At 56.9% G+C, this 13,216-nt stretch overlaps 5 protein-coding genes across 5 annotated transcripts; 2 read left to right on the forward strand and 3 right to left on the reverse strand.

The window, feature by feature from the left end:
• SDRG_14726 (hypothetical protein) lies at positions 1-1,632 on the reverse strand (the record flags this gene model as incomplete). Its single annotated transcript, XM_008620878.1, has 11 exons — positions 1,318-1,632; positions 1,206-1,268; positions 1,126-1,152; positions 1,015-1,083; positions 903-965; positions 793-855; positions 683-745; positions 570-638; positions 271-524; positions 140-223; positions 1-77 (listed from the first exon to the last, which is right to left on the reverse strand). Coding segments are annotated over exons 1-11 (1,077 nt in total), but the record flags the coding sequence as incomplete, so codon positions are not given.
• Positions 1,633-1,772: 140 nt separating this feature from the next.
• SDRG_14727 (hypothetical protein) lies at positions 1,773-2,630 on the forward strand. The gene has a single exon (XM_008620879.1). It carries the CDS (start codon positions 1,792-1,794, stop codon positions 2,596-2,598), a length of 807 nt encoding a protein of 268 aa, XP_008619101.1. The 5' UTR covers positions 1,773-1,791; the 3' UTR covers positions 2,599-2,630.
• Positions 2,631-4,917: 2,287 nt separating this feature from the next.
• Positions 4,918-5,787, forward strand: SDRG_14728 (hypothetical protein). Its single transcript, XM_008620880.1, has one exon. It carries the CDS (start codon positions 4,943-4,945, stop codon positions 5,735-5,737), a length of 795 nt encoding a protein of 264 aa, XP_008619102.1. The 5' UTR covers positions 4,918-4,942; the 3' UTR covers positions 5,738-5,787.
• Positions 5,788-6,427: 640 nt separating this feature from the next.
• On the reverse strand, positions 6,428-11,402 carry SDRG_14729 (hypothetical protein). Its single transcript, XM_008620881.1, has 18 exons — positions 10,929-11,402; positions 10,816-10,878; positions 10,677-10,763; positions 10,456-10,629; positions 10,253-10,408; positions 10,027-10,201; positions 9,304-9,901; positions 9,036-9,251; positions 8,854-8,984; positions 8,776-8,804; positions 8,468-8,728; positions 8,189-8,413; positions 7,998-8,131; positions 7,813-7,947; positions 7,454-7,764; positions 7,273-7,402; positions 6,831-7,218; positions 6,428-6,773 (listed from the first exon to the last, which is right to left on the reverse strand). Exons 1-18 carry the CDS (start codon positions 11,382-11,384, stop codon positions 6,507-6,509), a joined length of 3,936 nt encoding a protein of 1,311 aa, XP_008619103.1. The 5' UTR covers positions 11,385-11,402; the 3' UTR covers positions 6,428-6,506.
• Positions 11,403-11,949: 547 nt separating this feature from the next.
• On the reverse strand, positions 11,950-13,216 carry SDRG_14730 (hypothetical protein). The gene is made up of 4 exons (XM_008620882.1): positions 12,863-13,216; positions 12,509-12,820; positions 12,262-12,467; positions 11,950-12,207 (listed from the first exon to the last, which is right to left on the reverse strand). The coding sequence occupies exons 1-4, from the start codon at positions 13,136-13,138 to the stop codon at positions 12,021-12,023; spliced, it is 981 nt and encodes a 326-aa protein (XP_008619104.1). The 5' UTR covers positions 13,139-13,216; the 3' UTR covers positions 11,950-12,020.

Genomic DNA, 13,216 nt, shown 5'->3' on the forward strand with positions numbered 1-13,216 from the left:
GAGGTCGCGGCTGGGAATTCGAATAGGTTCGAACGCGTCGAGTTCGGTGGCGAGTCCGTCCGAGGGCTCGGTCCACGCTACTCGTTGCAGCACAGGATCATACACTATTACCCGAAGCGATATAGACAATATTGGGTACCTCGTCGGCGCCAGCGCTTGTACAATACACCGAGAAGCGCGATGAGAGCGATTACGGCGGCCGTAATCACCCACGTCGTGTTATCTATGCGTTCAAATTGAGCGATTTGAGTGTAGTTGTTCGACACTGACTCGTCGTCGGCGGCGCTTTGCCGTTGGGCGACCCCATGACACAGACCTTCCACGTGCTGCTGGCATCAACCGACCAGAGCGGCTTGAGCGCGGCATTTTCGATGGCATCACAGAAAGTACTACTGCGGACGACGCCGGAGATGGACGCGGTATCCAGCGTGGACGTGTTGGACGCGGTCGGCGTCAGGCGCCGCAGCGCCAAGTACGTTGTTTCGTCCATGATCCAGTCGGTCAGTGCGGTCGCCGTCGCACCGCTAATCTTGACTCTAAGCTCTTAGACGCATAAGAGCGTGACGCACACGTATTCGATGGCGTTGGTCAGTTGAACGTGCTTGATGGTCTGAAGCGCGCTGTTGCCGCCGAGCTCCCTAGTCGTCACGTCATATCGCAGTAGCAAAAGCAGAGTTTGTACAGGTAATTAAGAGCCGGCCACGTCATATCTTGAATCGACGTAAGGGCATTGGCGCGAAGATCCCTAGGTTGAAAACGACGTAGGCGCCTTTTTGCGAGGAAGCGGGATACAGATACGTCAATGGAACTGTCCGCAGCTTGGAGATGTCTTGAATGTGATTGCTACTTAGTCGTCTACGAACCATAGTCGTTAGTAGGTCGCTGTAGGCAAGCACGAATACAGCGTGCGAAGGCCCTGCGGCAGGTTCGGGGGCAACGCGCTCAGCTGGTTGTCAATGAGAGACCTGCCGGTCGAACGTAAAGACGGGATGCAAGCCATTCAAGGTGGTGTACAAAGTCTCGAGGTTGGTGGGCCACTTGATCTCTGCGGAGAGCGACCGCAGCTTGCACCGGTGCAGGGCTCTAGCTGCCAGTGAGCACTTCTCAATCATTACTGGCGTGTACATGGTGGGCCGGTTGAGCCGCGTGGTGCTACTCGAATGGCAGAATGATACAATGAACGGTATCAGAGGCATGCCACGTACGTGAATTTGGCTGGAAAGAGGAGCGTGCTGAGATCGAGGTACCCGCCAGCGCAGTCGACGCCTCTAGAAGCCACCACATTATGAAATGTCGAAGGGTGGTCGCACGAGCTACAGCGTAGCGTTGGGGTAGTTGGCGAGGTTGCCAACGGCGGCGAACGGGTAGAAGGACACGAGTGGCAACGTCATCCCGGTCAGGTCCTTGGTCAAGGTCGACAGCAGTGTTTTGCAGTCGGCGTTGAGGAGAACGCACTTTTTGTTGAGCAAGCAGACTGGCGACTTTGGTGGGCAGTTGTCGTCGGCCGCGAGGATGGCCGCGTCGTCGGCGATCGCCAGCGCATTATACGGGCAGCCAGTCATACGAAGTACCAGGGCGCACCGCTTCGCTTCCTTGTCCAGGACCTTGCCACCTTGCACAGGCTGTATTGACACCGATACGTAATCACAGTAAATTAGTGTATGTGTCACACTCCCCATATAGTCTTAAAACATGAAATCGTGTTATGATGAGGAGGAGGATTCTTGAATTAGTGTAATAAACACGTGTGTTTTCCACGTGAAAAAGGACAACGCGGTGGATCCAGCAATAATGTGGCAGTTGCCACCGGCTGCCACGATGCGCCAGCGCTTCCTGAGCTTCCTCGCGTCGACCGAGCCGGCGCCCAAGCCGCGCGGCAGCCATCTCCGGCCGCCGTCGGCGTCGCTTGCGGCGAGCGCGACCATGAGCCGCAACCAGGTCGTGATCAAGGCGACGCCGGTCGGGCCCGCCGAGGCCCACTACACACAGTACACGATCATCTGCTCGCAGCCGGGCTCGTACCAATGGTGGGTCGCGTTCCGGCGCTACTCGGAGTTTGTGACGTTCCGCAAGCAGTGCAGCAAAGCACTCAAGGGCGTCCAGAAGAGCGACCACGCGCAGGCGCTATCACCATTTACGGACTCGCTCGTCGCCCTAGGGCGCTGTCCGTTCCCGCCGAAGCACTTCATCGTTGACGACGCCGAGATCCTCGCCGAGCGAAAGGCCGGCTTGGCCATCTTTGTCGAGCACGTGCTCTCGAGCTACGACGACGCCCGACGGCTCGTGACGATGCTTGGCGTCGCCCAGAGAGGTCTCGTCGAGGCGTGGCTACGCCTGGCGACCGCCTTCCTGGTCGTGCCACCAGATGCACGCACGTCGCGCCGCCGCCACACGACACTCTGCGCCGCGGATGCTGTCTGCTCGATCTGCCTCGGGAGCATTGACGACAAGGGCGACGACGATAAGCGGAGCGCCGGCGCGGTCTTTGAGACCAAGTGCCACCACCATTACCACCGCAAGTGCATCTTGCCGTGGCTCGAGAAGACGCAGACGTGCCCCATGTGCCGCCACCGCGTCGTCTCCGGGCGCTGGTACTGACTTATCGATTTGTGAATGTTTTTTGTATTTATTCGGGGCGGGTGTCGCTGCACGTGGGGTGGTGGACGCTCGCCATGCACAGAGGTCGAGCTCGCTTCATCGACACGCCTCCTTGTCCTAGTCACGACACTGCGGAGTGCGATCATGGTGCACCAAATACCCTTGAAAAGCAAGAGGTTGCAATGGCACCAACAGAACAACACCTCGATGACGCCAAGGTCCTCCTTGGTGCAAAGCTGCAAGAGCAACAACAGACAACGTTGTCGTCCGCACCAAAGACGCCTCTGCCGCTCTAACGTCTGTGGGTCTCTTCTGCATCTGTCGAGAGATCTAGCCGAGGGATGCGGGGCGAAGGAGCAAAGACGATGATGGGCTTGTCCTTCCGTGGCTGTGCACGGGCGGCGAGAGACACGTGCGTACGTAGTTATCGATCGACACCTCGTCGTTCTTTCTCTTTTGGTCGACGACGCGCTTCGTGCCGACGACGTTTTTCTCGGCCCAGCTGCCTTGTCTAATTGTTCTCTGGCCGTGGAAATATTGTCTTGTTCCGTTATCGCAGCTGCCAGAATAACAAGAAAGGTAAGCCGAGGTGCTACGGAGTAGAAGGGCGATGCAAAGGCATATTGCCAGACAAGAACGAGACTAGAACTAGACTAGAAATGCCAGACACGGCGTTGTCGGTGGAGGTCCACGCAATGTTGGGAACCAGAACCAGACGACGTACGGTCGTATCAGAAGCCGAACGGAAAGGGCAATCTGGGAAATGGCGTTCTCGGGAAGATCGCGAACGTCAAAGGACCAGAAGAGCCTAAATCCTTGCCGGAACGAATCGATATCACAACGTTCAGCGGCACAGCACCATGCTACCAACGCATTGGTGGTGGCGTCACAATGGCGACAAGCGTGACGACCGGCAAAGCAGCAGCTCCATGGTTGCGGTGCCTCCTGCTGACCATTGCCGTCTCCAGGATACTTCGGACCATGCGGTCGGTCAGCAAATTTCGAATATCAGCGCGGCCGCTGGCTTTCTTCCATCGCATGTTTGGGAACTTCAAAATCAAAAGCGAATTTCTTTTCACCGATTTGCCACTTTGGCGCCCCTCTTTAGCGCCTTGAAGCCCACGCGTTGGTGCGCCTGCATTTCCCGTCGCATCACCACCTTGCACGTGCGGACCACGTCACGTAGCCATTTTTGTATGTGTTTATGTATCCAGATTCCAGCTTTGGTCACTCCTCACGGCGTCGTGTCAACACAAGTTGTGATAAAAACGATCCCAGATACCATAACATCACAGTGCCATTAAACCCTACAAGCTTTGGCGTCGAAGACACGCCCCCTCCGCCTGCCTCACCTGCGCCCGTTGCGAGCAAAGCGACGAACGACGCACCGCATTATCTACGCCTCGTTCAACCGCGACGACGTTGCCATTGATGACGTGGCCGAATACTAGGACCTTGGCTAGTATCCCTCCCCAACTTCAAGCGTGTGGTCGTTGTGCAAAAACCAAAGCTCCGAGGATGCATGTAACGTCAAACACTGCGGCCACCGATCTACCAGGTCGTGGCGCCGTTGACGAAGTCGGTCGATAACGCTACAAACAGCAGGAGTCGAGCGCAGCGTTCCGGCCAGACAAGGGGATCCAAAAAAGTGTGATTTATTCTGGACACACGTCTGGTGCATGTTGAAAATTAGCCCAGTCTGGACACCAAAATATTGATTGACGACCTCGTCGTACCACAACTGTGCGATAAGTACTGACTGGTATGTGGACACCCTCGCTAAAAACGCACTCCGTTTTACGTCTCTGTGACACACAAGTGGTCATTTCTATGTGGGAGCACCAACTCTGTGGCATCTTCTCTGATGCTTCAAGCTTTTCGTGATGGACCCCACTTCGTTGGGCGCCTCGAAGGAAAATGAAGCTGCCTGCAGGTGCACTCTGTCGGGTTTCATTGGCTTGCACGCCGCCACCCATACGTGCGATTCTTGAGGGAGTCGGTGCCAACTGCGCGGCGATAACGTCGCTGGCACTGCAGAGACAATCATCGAGTGTGCAAGGGGCTGCGATCACTTTGCACTGGTTTCAAGATGGTCAGCAAGCAATGCTCTGACGAACGACACGCTGCAAGTCGAGGCAAAAGGCCAGCAGCCGTCTGTCTCGCGCGTCCAGCGTGCACCTTCGACGAACGCGCGAGGTAGCGTCGTCGCGGCAAGGTTGAAGCTGGCTGTTTTTCTGGTCCTGTGCAACTGCGTTTCTTCAACGTGCAACTTCGAACCAATCGAAGTTCGAAGCCAATAAGCCCATCGTGATTGCCCAAGCCATTCTCACACTTGCCTCCAACCATGAAGCAACCGTCGCTCCTCTCGTCGCTCTTTGCGGGCCTCGACCAGCCCTTCCGCGCGCACCTCAAGGCGCCAACGTCAGCGTACGTTCACATCCACGCAGAGATCGTGGCCACGTCGCCCAAGTCGAGCTACACGCAGTACACGATCGAGCTCACCAACCCGATCACCAACTCGTGGCGTCGCGTGACCAAGCGGTACTCCGAGTGCTACCGCTTCCGCAAGTCGCTCATGCGCATGTACTACTCGATCCGCCGCGACGCCGAGATGGCGCCGCTCGCCGAGCTCCTCCAGCGCCTCTGCCTCACGCCGTTCCCAAAGCGGTACTTTGAATCGGACGACGCCTTTGTGCGCATGGAGCGAACGCAAGGCCTCACGCTCTTCTTCGACATGCTGTTTGCGCTCTGGAAGGACGGCCTCCGCCTCATCACACAGACCGAAGTCCACTGCATCCTCGCGAAATGGACGTTCATCGAGGCGATGCTGGAAGCGTTCCTGGACCAGAGCTTGCACCACAAGGCGCCGACCAACCTCGACGACGCGTGCGCGATTTGCCTCGGCGACTTTGAAGACACGGTGTTCCAGCTGCGCTGCGGCCACTGCTTCCACCGCGACTGCGCCCTGCATTGGCTCGTCGAACACGCGACGTGTCCGCTCTGCCGCCAGACGTGCAACGCCGGCGACGTCCTTAGCGTGTCGGCCATGCAGCCGCTCCTCCGCACCACGTCGACGATCGCCGCGCCCGCTGCTCGGCACCACATGCCGTCCCGCGCGGTCTCGTGCATAGCGTTCTAGGATATATCGCAACATCCATATTTACTATCTCTTCCGTCCATTCCTCTTCTTGACTGCTGCTTGTCCTCGCGACTTACCTTGCAAGAGTACCTAGTACTTTCGAGCCTCTTCCTCTGCCAGTCTTGCTACATTGCACTTGCTACCGTACTGGCGATCTTTGAGCGTTTGACAAGCGTTCCAAAGTCCACCCGTTATAACACCTAGCGTCATCGGGCTACTCGCGGCAGCCATGTTGACTCGGATGGCTGCGCATACACGAGCACTGGACAATGCACAGTACTCGACCGTCCACCATCGACGCTGCACTCGCGACGCCAGGCGTGGGACATACTAGTATCCGTGCGCTATCTTTGCACCGTTCGTTATAACATATTCTAACACTGTGCAGCAGCGATCCGAAAACAACAGATGCTTATTTCGGCACAACAAGGATGACACCTTGTTTTAGGACAAGACTAGGACCATTTCCCCTTTGCCTCGCTGACCGCAGACCGCCAGCATGCTCGAGCTCAGCTATGAGATGACGCTCCTCGTGACCTTCCTCGTGGGCATGCACGTCCTCGCGCTCGTACGCTCCATGGCCGCTTCCTCCATCCTCCACCTCATGCTTCTCCTGCATGTAGGTCTTCTGGGCCTCGAGCGCGATCGCCGAGGGCAACGCGCGCAAGCGCCAGCTCGACGACAAGAAGCTCCGCTAGACACCATCTTCTCATGGATTCCTCTTCGTTGTCATCATCATATACACATGCAATGTCCATGCGACTCTTCTCTAGTCCTTGAAGAAGATGCGCGCGCCGTTGAGCGACCAGTTGAGAAGATCAAACTCGCGGCGATGGAGCTCAATGCGCTTGGCCGTGAGCTGGAGCGTGTGGACCTCCTCTTCGTCGTCAATGAGCTCGGCCGTCGTCTCCTTCTTGTTCTTGGCGGCCGCCTCCGTCTTGCGCGCGTCGCGCTCGGCCTGCTTGGCGTTGTACGACGCTTCGTCCGCCTCGTACTTGCGCTCGACCTCTTCAAACCAGTGGAGCGCGTCAAAGGCCTACCCATGAGCATCATAGCACCGCGTCCATGCACATGAGAGCATGCTGCTGTCTACCTCGCCTTGGTTGAGGACCGCGAGAAAGTACGCGATCCCGATCGCAAAGCCGTCGTCGGTGAAGTACGACTCGCGCCGGCGCGTGTTCTTGTACATGAGGTCCTTGGCCTGCACCGACGTCTCGATGAAGTTGATGGTGAGCGCCGGAATGATCTGGTAGAAGAGCGCGAGGTGCTTTTGCTCGTCGGGCGATATCGCCTCCTGGAAGACTTGGACGAGCACCTTGAAGTAGTTGTTGTCCTCGCTGAAGTTCTTCGAGAGGTTGAAGAGCGCCGTGTCGAGGTTCGAAGCGGCGACCACCGTCTCGCTCGATAGCATCGGGTCCTGGACAACGGGCGCAAACTCAAAGTTGCGCTGGTTGAGGTCCGGCACAAACTTGATCGCGTTGCTGAAGACCACACCCCTGCCGTTAGACATTCCTCAAGATGATGATGGACGATACCTGCAGTAGTTCATGCCCGCCGAGCGCACCATGCGCACGTACCCGAGCGCGTTGCCAATCTCGGTGATGAGGATGCGGTACTGGTCAAGGAAGGTACGACCCGCGTCCGAGACGCCGAGCTGGCGAATCTCTACGCAAAAATACACAAAATATGCGAAACATCCGCGCCAAAGGTGCAAACCCTTGTTGAACTCGAACGCGCGCGAGTACGGGTACTTGTGGTCGACGTCCGCGTCGTCCTTGTGGCTCTTGTACCAGCGCAGCTCGCGCTTGAGGAAGCTCTTGATGTAGTCGTCAAAGAGGAACTGCGAGAAAATGTCCATCTTCTTGCTCAGAAACTGGTACGTAAAGTTGACGGTCGTGTTCATGATGCCCATGCCGTGCGTCCGGATCGACGACGCAATGCTGTGGATCGAAATCCCGTTCAGGTGGCGCGACCCCTTGTCCGAACGGCGCTCGAGAAAGAACTGCTGGTTCAAATTGTAGTTGTACCTAGTTCCACATTAGAATTGCCAGATTCTAAAAGCACGAGTTATGTACCGCGCCACAAAGATGTGGATGTTGCGCATGATCTGGAGAATGTCCAGACCTTGGTCCAAAGACCCCATCGGAAGATGGTTCTCGGCCAGCTGGAGACCGTACTTGTCGTTGGCGAGCTGCCGCATTTCGCCATACCTAACCCCAACAATTGTCGCAAAAGTTGGAAAATAGTGTAAAAAACAAACGTCTTCCAGTCGTGGAGCGCGACGGTCGTGAGATTGTAGAACGTCGACTCGAGGTAGTGCGTCACACGGTCGCGCAAATCGAGCTCTTTGCCCCAGAGACGCAGCGGGCGCAAGTCCATAAAGTAATGGAGCACCTAGTCCATGGCGACAATTGATACCAACTTGATACCAAACCCACTTTAAAAACATACCTTGAAGTCGGTGTGCGTGAGCGGGTTTGGTGCTTGCATGTGGTCCAGATGCACCGAGTGAATATGCAGGCGGAGGTCGTTCTCAATGTCCATGCAGAGTGGCGCGACCAGCTCTTCTTCGACGACGCCCTCGATAAACTTGGCGTACGCGGCCACGTACCCCGCCGTGTCGACTTCGTGTTGCGCGCCTTGGAGCGACTTCATCGCGTCCAGAAACCCACCAACCTACAAAGTATCAATCTATCAATATACACAACTCGTCGATCGAACAGGACGTACGACGTATTGGAGGCGCGACGCTTGCTCGGGCATCGAGTAAATGTCTTGGACAAAGAGATGCAAGAGCTCGCGGCTCCAGTACAAGAACGAGCAGTCGCACGCAACGCGGATCTTGCGCTGAAAGTCGCTCAGCACGTGCATCTTCCAGAGGTGCTTGAGCGCTTCGATCGGGTTGACAGCGGGCGTCGCCGGCTTTTTCGCATCGCTGCCGGTCTCGACCACGTCGGGAATGAGCGCAATCTGCAGCGCCAGCGACAAGACCTATACATCCAAGCATAAGCCTCGGATTCAACTTGAAAGTAAAAGACCGTCAAGCGGGTGTACGAGAAGGATTCGCCTAATTGTACAGTTGAGCCATCGAATTACCAAACAATGGCAGTGGTTACCCGAGTGCAAGAGCTCCTCGACGACCGAGACGGCCGCGAGCACGTCGAGCTTGGTGTCGTCAAAGCGCTTGCTCGCTTCGAGCCGCGCCTTGATGGGCCGGAAGAAGAGCGTGAGCGCATGCGCCACTTGACTAGACCACAGCACTAAGTCCACGTCGTACAAGACAATTGTGTTGTTGTACCGCAGAACCAGCGCGGCGCTTTCGGCCAAAATCGGGTTCTTGCGCGCCATCATAAACTCGATCGCTTTCGTCATCTCGATACATTGATACAACGGGCGCACAATGCGCTTCGGCATCGGAATCTTGAGCAGCAAGTGCAGTTGCACGAGTGTCTGCATCATGGTCTGCACGCGCCGCGCGAGAATGAGACCCTTGACGATGAGGTTGCCGCGAATCCTAGTCCAAAAATATCAATATATCAACCCGCGATACACAAAAGACACTGTACCCGAGAACGCGTGCCGTGTCCCCCGAGCCGCGGGTTGTCCACTGAAAGAACGACTCGAAACGGACGAGCCACGCGCGGACTTCCATCTGCACGAAATGTACATCGTCCGCAAACGTCTCGTCCATACGCAGTAGGTACTGCTTGCGCGCGTCGAGCACGTCGATGGCGGGGCCGTTCTTGGCTTGAAGCGGTGCGTACTTGAGAAGAAACTCGGGGAGGCACCAGTTGAGGCGCCCACAGAGCACGACGATCGGCGCCTTGAGCTGGCAGCTCCAAAGCTTCTCGTAGAGCGCTGCGTCCGGAAGCACATTCGGCGGCATGAGCTTGCGAAACATCACGTACAAGCCCGTGGTACCCACGAGCTGCGTGCGCTCGTACGTCTCCGCCGGCGTGCCGAGCGCCGCCTCGATCGACTGGATGCGCGTGCTGAGGCAGTGGAAAAACTCGTCGAGGAAGACGCGGTTGTTGCGCACGTCGATCGTCTTGGCCTGCGCAGCGTCGTCGTCCTCGTCCTCCTCGTCCTCCTCGTCTTCGCTGTCTTCAAACGACAGGAGCGTCTCAAAGTCCTGCTCAATGCACGTCTGGAAGCACTTGGCCCCTACGTCGACATGAGTACGCGCAACAAATGATGAAAATTGTGGAAAACCAGGAAAAACCAGGAAAACCATGAAAAAATAGTGCAAAAAGCACGAAAAATGGAGGAAAATAGAGGCGATACCGTACCCATAAAGGTCTGATCGAGGTTGACGAGGAGCTGCTCGAACGACTTGACCTTCTCGAGCGTCACGTTGTAGCGCGCGGGGTCGGCGCGCACGTACTGCATCATGCGCTTGTACTTGTCCCAGGACGTGACAATGTTGGGGTTGTCGAGGACAATCATATCGAGCGTCATGAGAATCTAAATAAAATAAAATAAAATATCGGCGGGAGCGAGGATCGAAGGCAGTACCTCGAGGAGGTTGGCGAACGCGTCGTAGACCGACGTCAAATGCACGTGCTTGAACGTCGACTTCCATAGCTTTTGGTAGCTCTGGTACAGCGACGCGAGCTGGTGCACGAGGTTGATCGCGATCAAGCTGCAGCGATCGACAAAGTTGGAGATATCCTGGCAACGATTGTGAGATGCCGAGGATCAAGGTGGTTGCTACGGACTTGAAAGAAGGGCAGCATGCGACCGATGTGCACTTCGTCCTCGCCGGGCTTGACAGCTGCGTTGTCGCCATGCTTGGCTTGCCCAAACATGATGAGCGCCGGGTAAAAGTTGTCTTCGACCGTGACCTTGAGCTCCGAGATCTCGTCGCAGAGCACCGCAAAGACCGTGAGCACCTGCAGCCATGATGGTCATGAGGCGGTTCGAGAAGCAAGGACGATACCTTGTTGAAGAGCTCGTTGTCGGTGCGGATGAGGTCCTGGACGTCGACGCGCTCGGCCGGGTGCAAGTGCATTTGGATCGGGTCCGCCTACGTCAACATGCGCATGAGGCCTACGTGGAAGCGTGCTGCGAGTGCATACCCAGTAGCCCCACACTTCCGACATGGCGGCCGACAAGGCGTCTTCAATCTCCTTGAGCTTGGACTAGGACGGGCCATGTGAGTGGTGGAGTTGCACCCGGAACATGATGCTACCGTGTGCTCGTTGACAATGTCGAGGGACTTTTGCAGCTGCTCGCGGATCGGCTGGTCGTGCACGTCAAAGTCCGCGAACGCCGAGACGAACTGGTAGTCCTCTTCGTCGATCGCGTCCAACTCGGCTTTTGGGAGGTCCTTGTTGGCCGCAGTACGGAGGCTCTTGGTGCTCACGCGGCTCGACGTGCTGCGCACCGAGGCCTTCGAGTCAGAGCGGTCGCGGTTGCTCATCATGGACGCGCGCGAGTCGAAGCGGTCGAGGCGCGTCGAGTCGGCCCACGAGACCCGCGAGTCGAAGCGCGGGCGGTCGTGCTGGCGGTGGCTGGCCTCGGAGCCCGCGCCGTCGCTATGGTCATCGTCGTCGCTGCGGCGCGAGGCTGAGGCCGAGGCCTTTCGGGCGGGGGCCGGCGCGTCGGCTCCCTCGGCTGCTGCGTCTCCCTTCGCCTTCTTGGCCATCTCGGTCGTCGGTAACACACGGAAGATTTTATGCTGACGCGAGGTCCCCGGATACGCAATTTGTATTCGGACGCTACGTGATTGGTCAATATCACCATCTTTTCCGCCAATCGGAACGAGGGCAAGATCGCCGACAGCAAGGTTGATCTTGGGACCGACGACAAAATTCTACATTGCTAAACTAGACAAATAGTGTATACGATAGACACGGTGACGTTGTGAATGTTTAATTACAAAGACTCTTGCGACCGATAAAACACGGTATGACGACGTGTGACACAGACACTGCTCTGCTGGTGTGGGACTCTGTCCTGTCCTTCGCACACATCGATCCTTGGTGAGGCGTGGCAGGGTGAGTAGACCATACATTATTGTCTGTACTAAGGTCGACGACGAGATCATTTACTCCAATATGAGTACACACCGTGCGCGCCAACCTTGTCGACGATCAGACCTAGCCCTAAGCAGTGTCCAAAACCCATCTACATCTCGAGTACCGGTACAAAGGAGACTAGTATTGAGACCCCATAATGCTATTGCGAAATCGACGCGACCCAACTCGAAATATACGACGAATCACGTGAATTTTCGACAATTCTCTTTGGACAAGGAAAAATATCGTATTTCCCGGATTTTCTATTCCATTGTCAACATTTGCTCAATCGCATCAACAAGGGGCGCAAGCTGGTGGAGGAGAACATCGGCCATCATCACCTTGGGCACGCTCTCAAACGGGTTGTCGGCTGGGAGCGTCATGGGAATTTCACCGAGGAGACACATGCGGCGGCGGCAGCTCGTGTCGCTCGTCGCTTCGGCCACGTATCTACTCGTAGACATTAGTCCTAATTGTCCATGAAAGATAGACAATAATGTGTACATGCACGTTTGATTGCCAATCAAAAGACCCGGCGCGATCGGGTACCGCGCGTCGGCCAAAATCGATTTCAGTACAATCACGACGCGGTGCGGTTCCGTGTAGCGCTTCAAGGCCGAGAGCCGCTGAAGATAAGGGACGCCGCCCGCCACGGCCGTCAAGCACGTGTCTCTGCAGTACGCAGTGTCGGGGCCAAACGACTCGAGCACCTAGCTCAGAGGTCGAGAATGGCGCTGCAGCAGAATGCTACCTCGTGGACTTTGCAGGGAAACGCCATGTCGCCTTCCTTGGCCCAGAGGTTCCAGTACTTTTCGGCCGACGCGACGAACGAGCAGTTCATGCTAGCGACGCTCTGCGTCTCCAGTGCGAGATGGTCGTCCTTTGGCTGCAGCTGGATCGTCCGGTGGCCGTCCACGGCGTCGTAGAGTCGCTTCCGGAGGAAGATGGCGTCGACGTCGGCGTACGCAGCATCCACGAGGCTGTGGAACGCGGCTGCTCGCGCTACGGGCTCGGTCGGCAGCTGTTGGAATTTCCATTCGGCTACGTCCAAGGTCGGGAATGCCTAGGATACCATGAGCTTCGAATGGACAAGATGGGAAGAGACCGCGAGCTGTGGGCGCTTGCACAGGAGCTTGTCGAGCGCTTTGGCAACGATGAGCTGGTCCTCGAGCGCCCGCTTGAGCCGTGCGTTCTCCAAGTGTGCTTGATACGTGTACGAACGCTGGGCAATCGACATGGCCTCCCACTGCGACGTGTGCTGCGACGTGTCGGCGTCGCGGAGCAGCGCCAGGTGCGCCGTGAGCTCGGCGACTTGGTGCTGGAGGTACTCGCGCTCGGTCTTTTGTCGCTTGCGGTACTTGCGCTGGCGCTCCATCTTCATGGCGGACGCGGCCCGGGCCCTGTCGTCGGCTGCATCGGGCGGCGAGGACCCGGCCTGGCTGTCGCTTGGCGGCGAGGA

The sequence above is a fragment of the Saprolegnia diclina genome (genome assembly GCF_000281045.1).
Source record: "Saprolegnia diclina VS20 unplaced genomic scaffold supercont1.77, whole genome shotgun sequence".
In the NCBI taxonomy this organism is placed as follows: Eukaryota; Oomycota; class Saprolegniomycetes; order Saprolegniales; family Saprolegniaceae; genus Saprolegnia; species Saprolegnia diclina.

What these genes read in the sequence shown, in the direction of transcription:
- SDRG_14727 (XM_008620879.1), top strand. Translation starts at nt 1,792, where the DNA reads ATGTGGCAGTTGCCACCGGCTGCCACGATGCGCCAGCGCTTCCTGAGC.
- SDRG_14728 (XM_008620880.1), top strand. Translation starts at nt 4,943, where the DNA reads ATGAAGCAACCGTCGCTCCTCTCGTCGCTCTTTGCGGGCCTCGACCAG.
- SDRG_14730 (XM_008620882.1), bottom strand. Translation starts at nt 13,138, where the DNA reads ATGAAGATGGAGCGCCAGCGCAAGTACCGCAAGCGACAAAAGACCGAG. An exon ending in TTCCCTGCAAAGTCCACGAG is followed by an intron (nt 12,468 to 12,508) that starts GTAGCATTCTGC and finishes CCTCTGAGCTAG; the next exon opens with GTGCTCGAGTCGTTTGGCCC. An exon ending in ATTGGCAATCAAACGTGCAT is followed by an intron (nt 12,208 to 12,261) that starts GTACACATTATT and finishes GTCTACGAGTAG; the next exon opens with ATACGTGGCCGAAGCGACGA.
- SDRG_14729 (XM_008620881.1), bottom strand. Translation starts at nt 11,384, where the DNA reads ATGGCCAAGAAGGCGAAGGGAGACGCAGCAGCCGAGGGAGCCGACGCG. An exon ending in TCACGCACACCGACTTCAAG is followed by an intron (nt 8,132 to 8,188) that starts GTATGTTTTTAA and finishes GCCATGGACTAG; the next exon opens with GTGCTCCATTACTTTATGGA. An exon ending in GCGGGCATGAACTACTGCAG is followed by an intron (nt 7,219 to 7,272) that starts GTATCGTCCATC and finishes TGTGGTCTTCAG; the next exon opens with CAACGCGATCAAGTTTGTGC.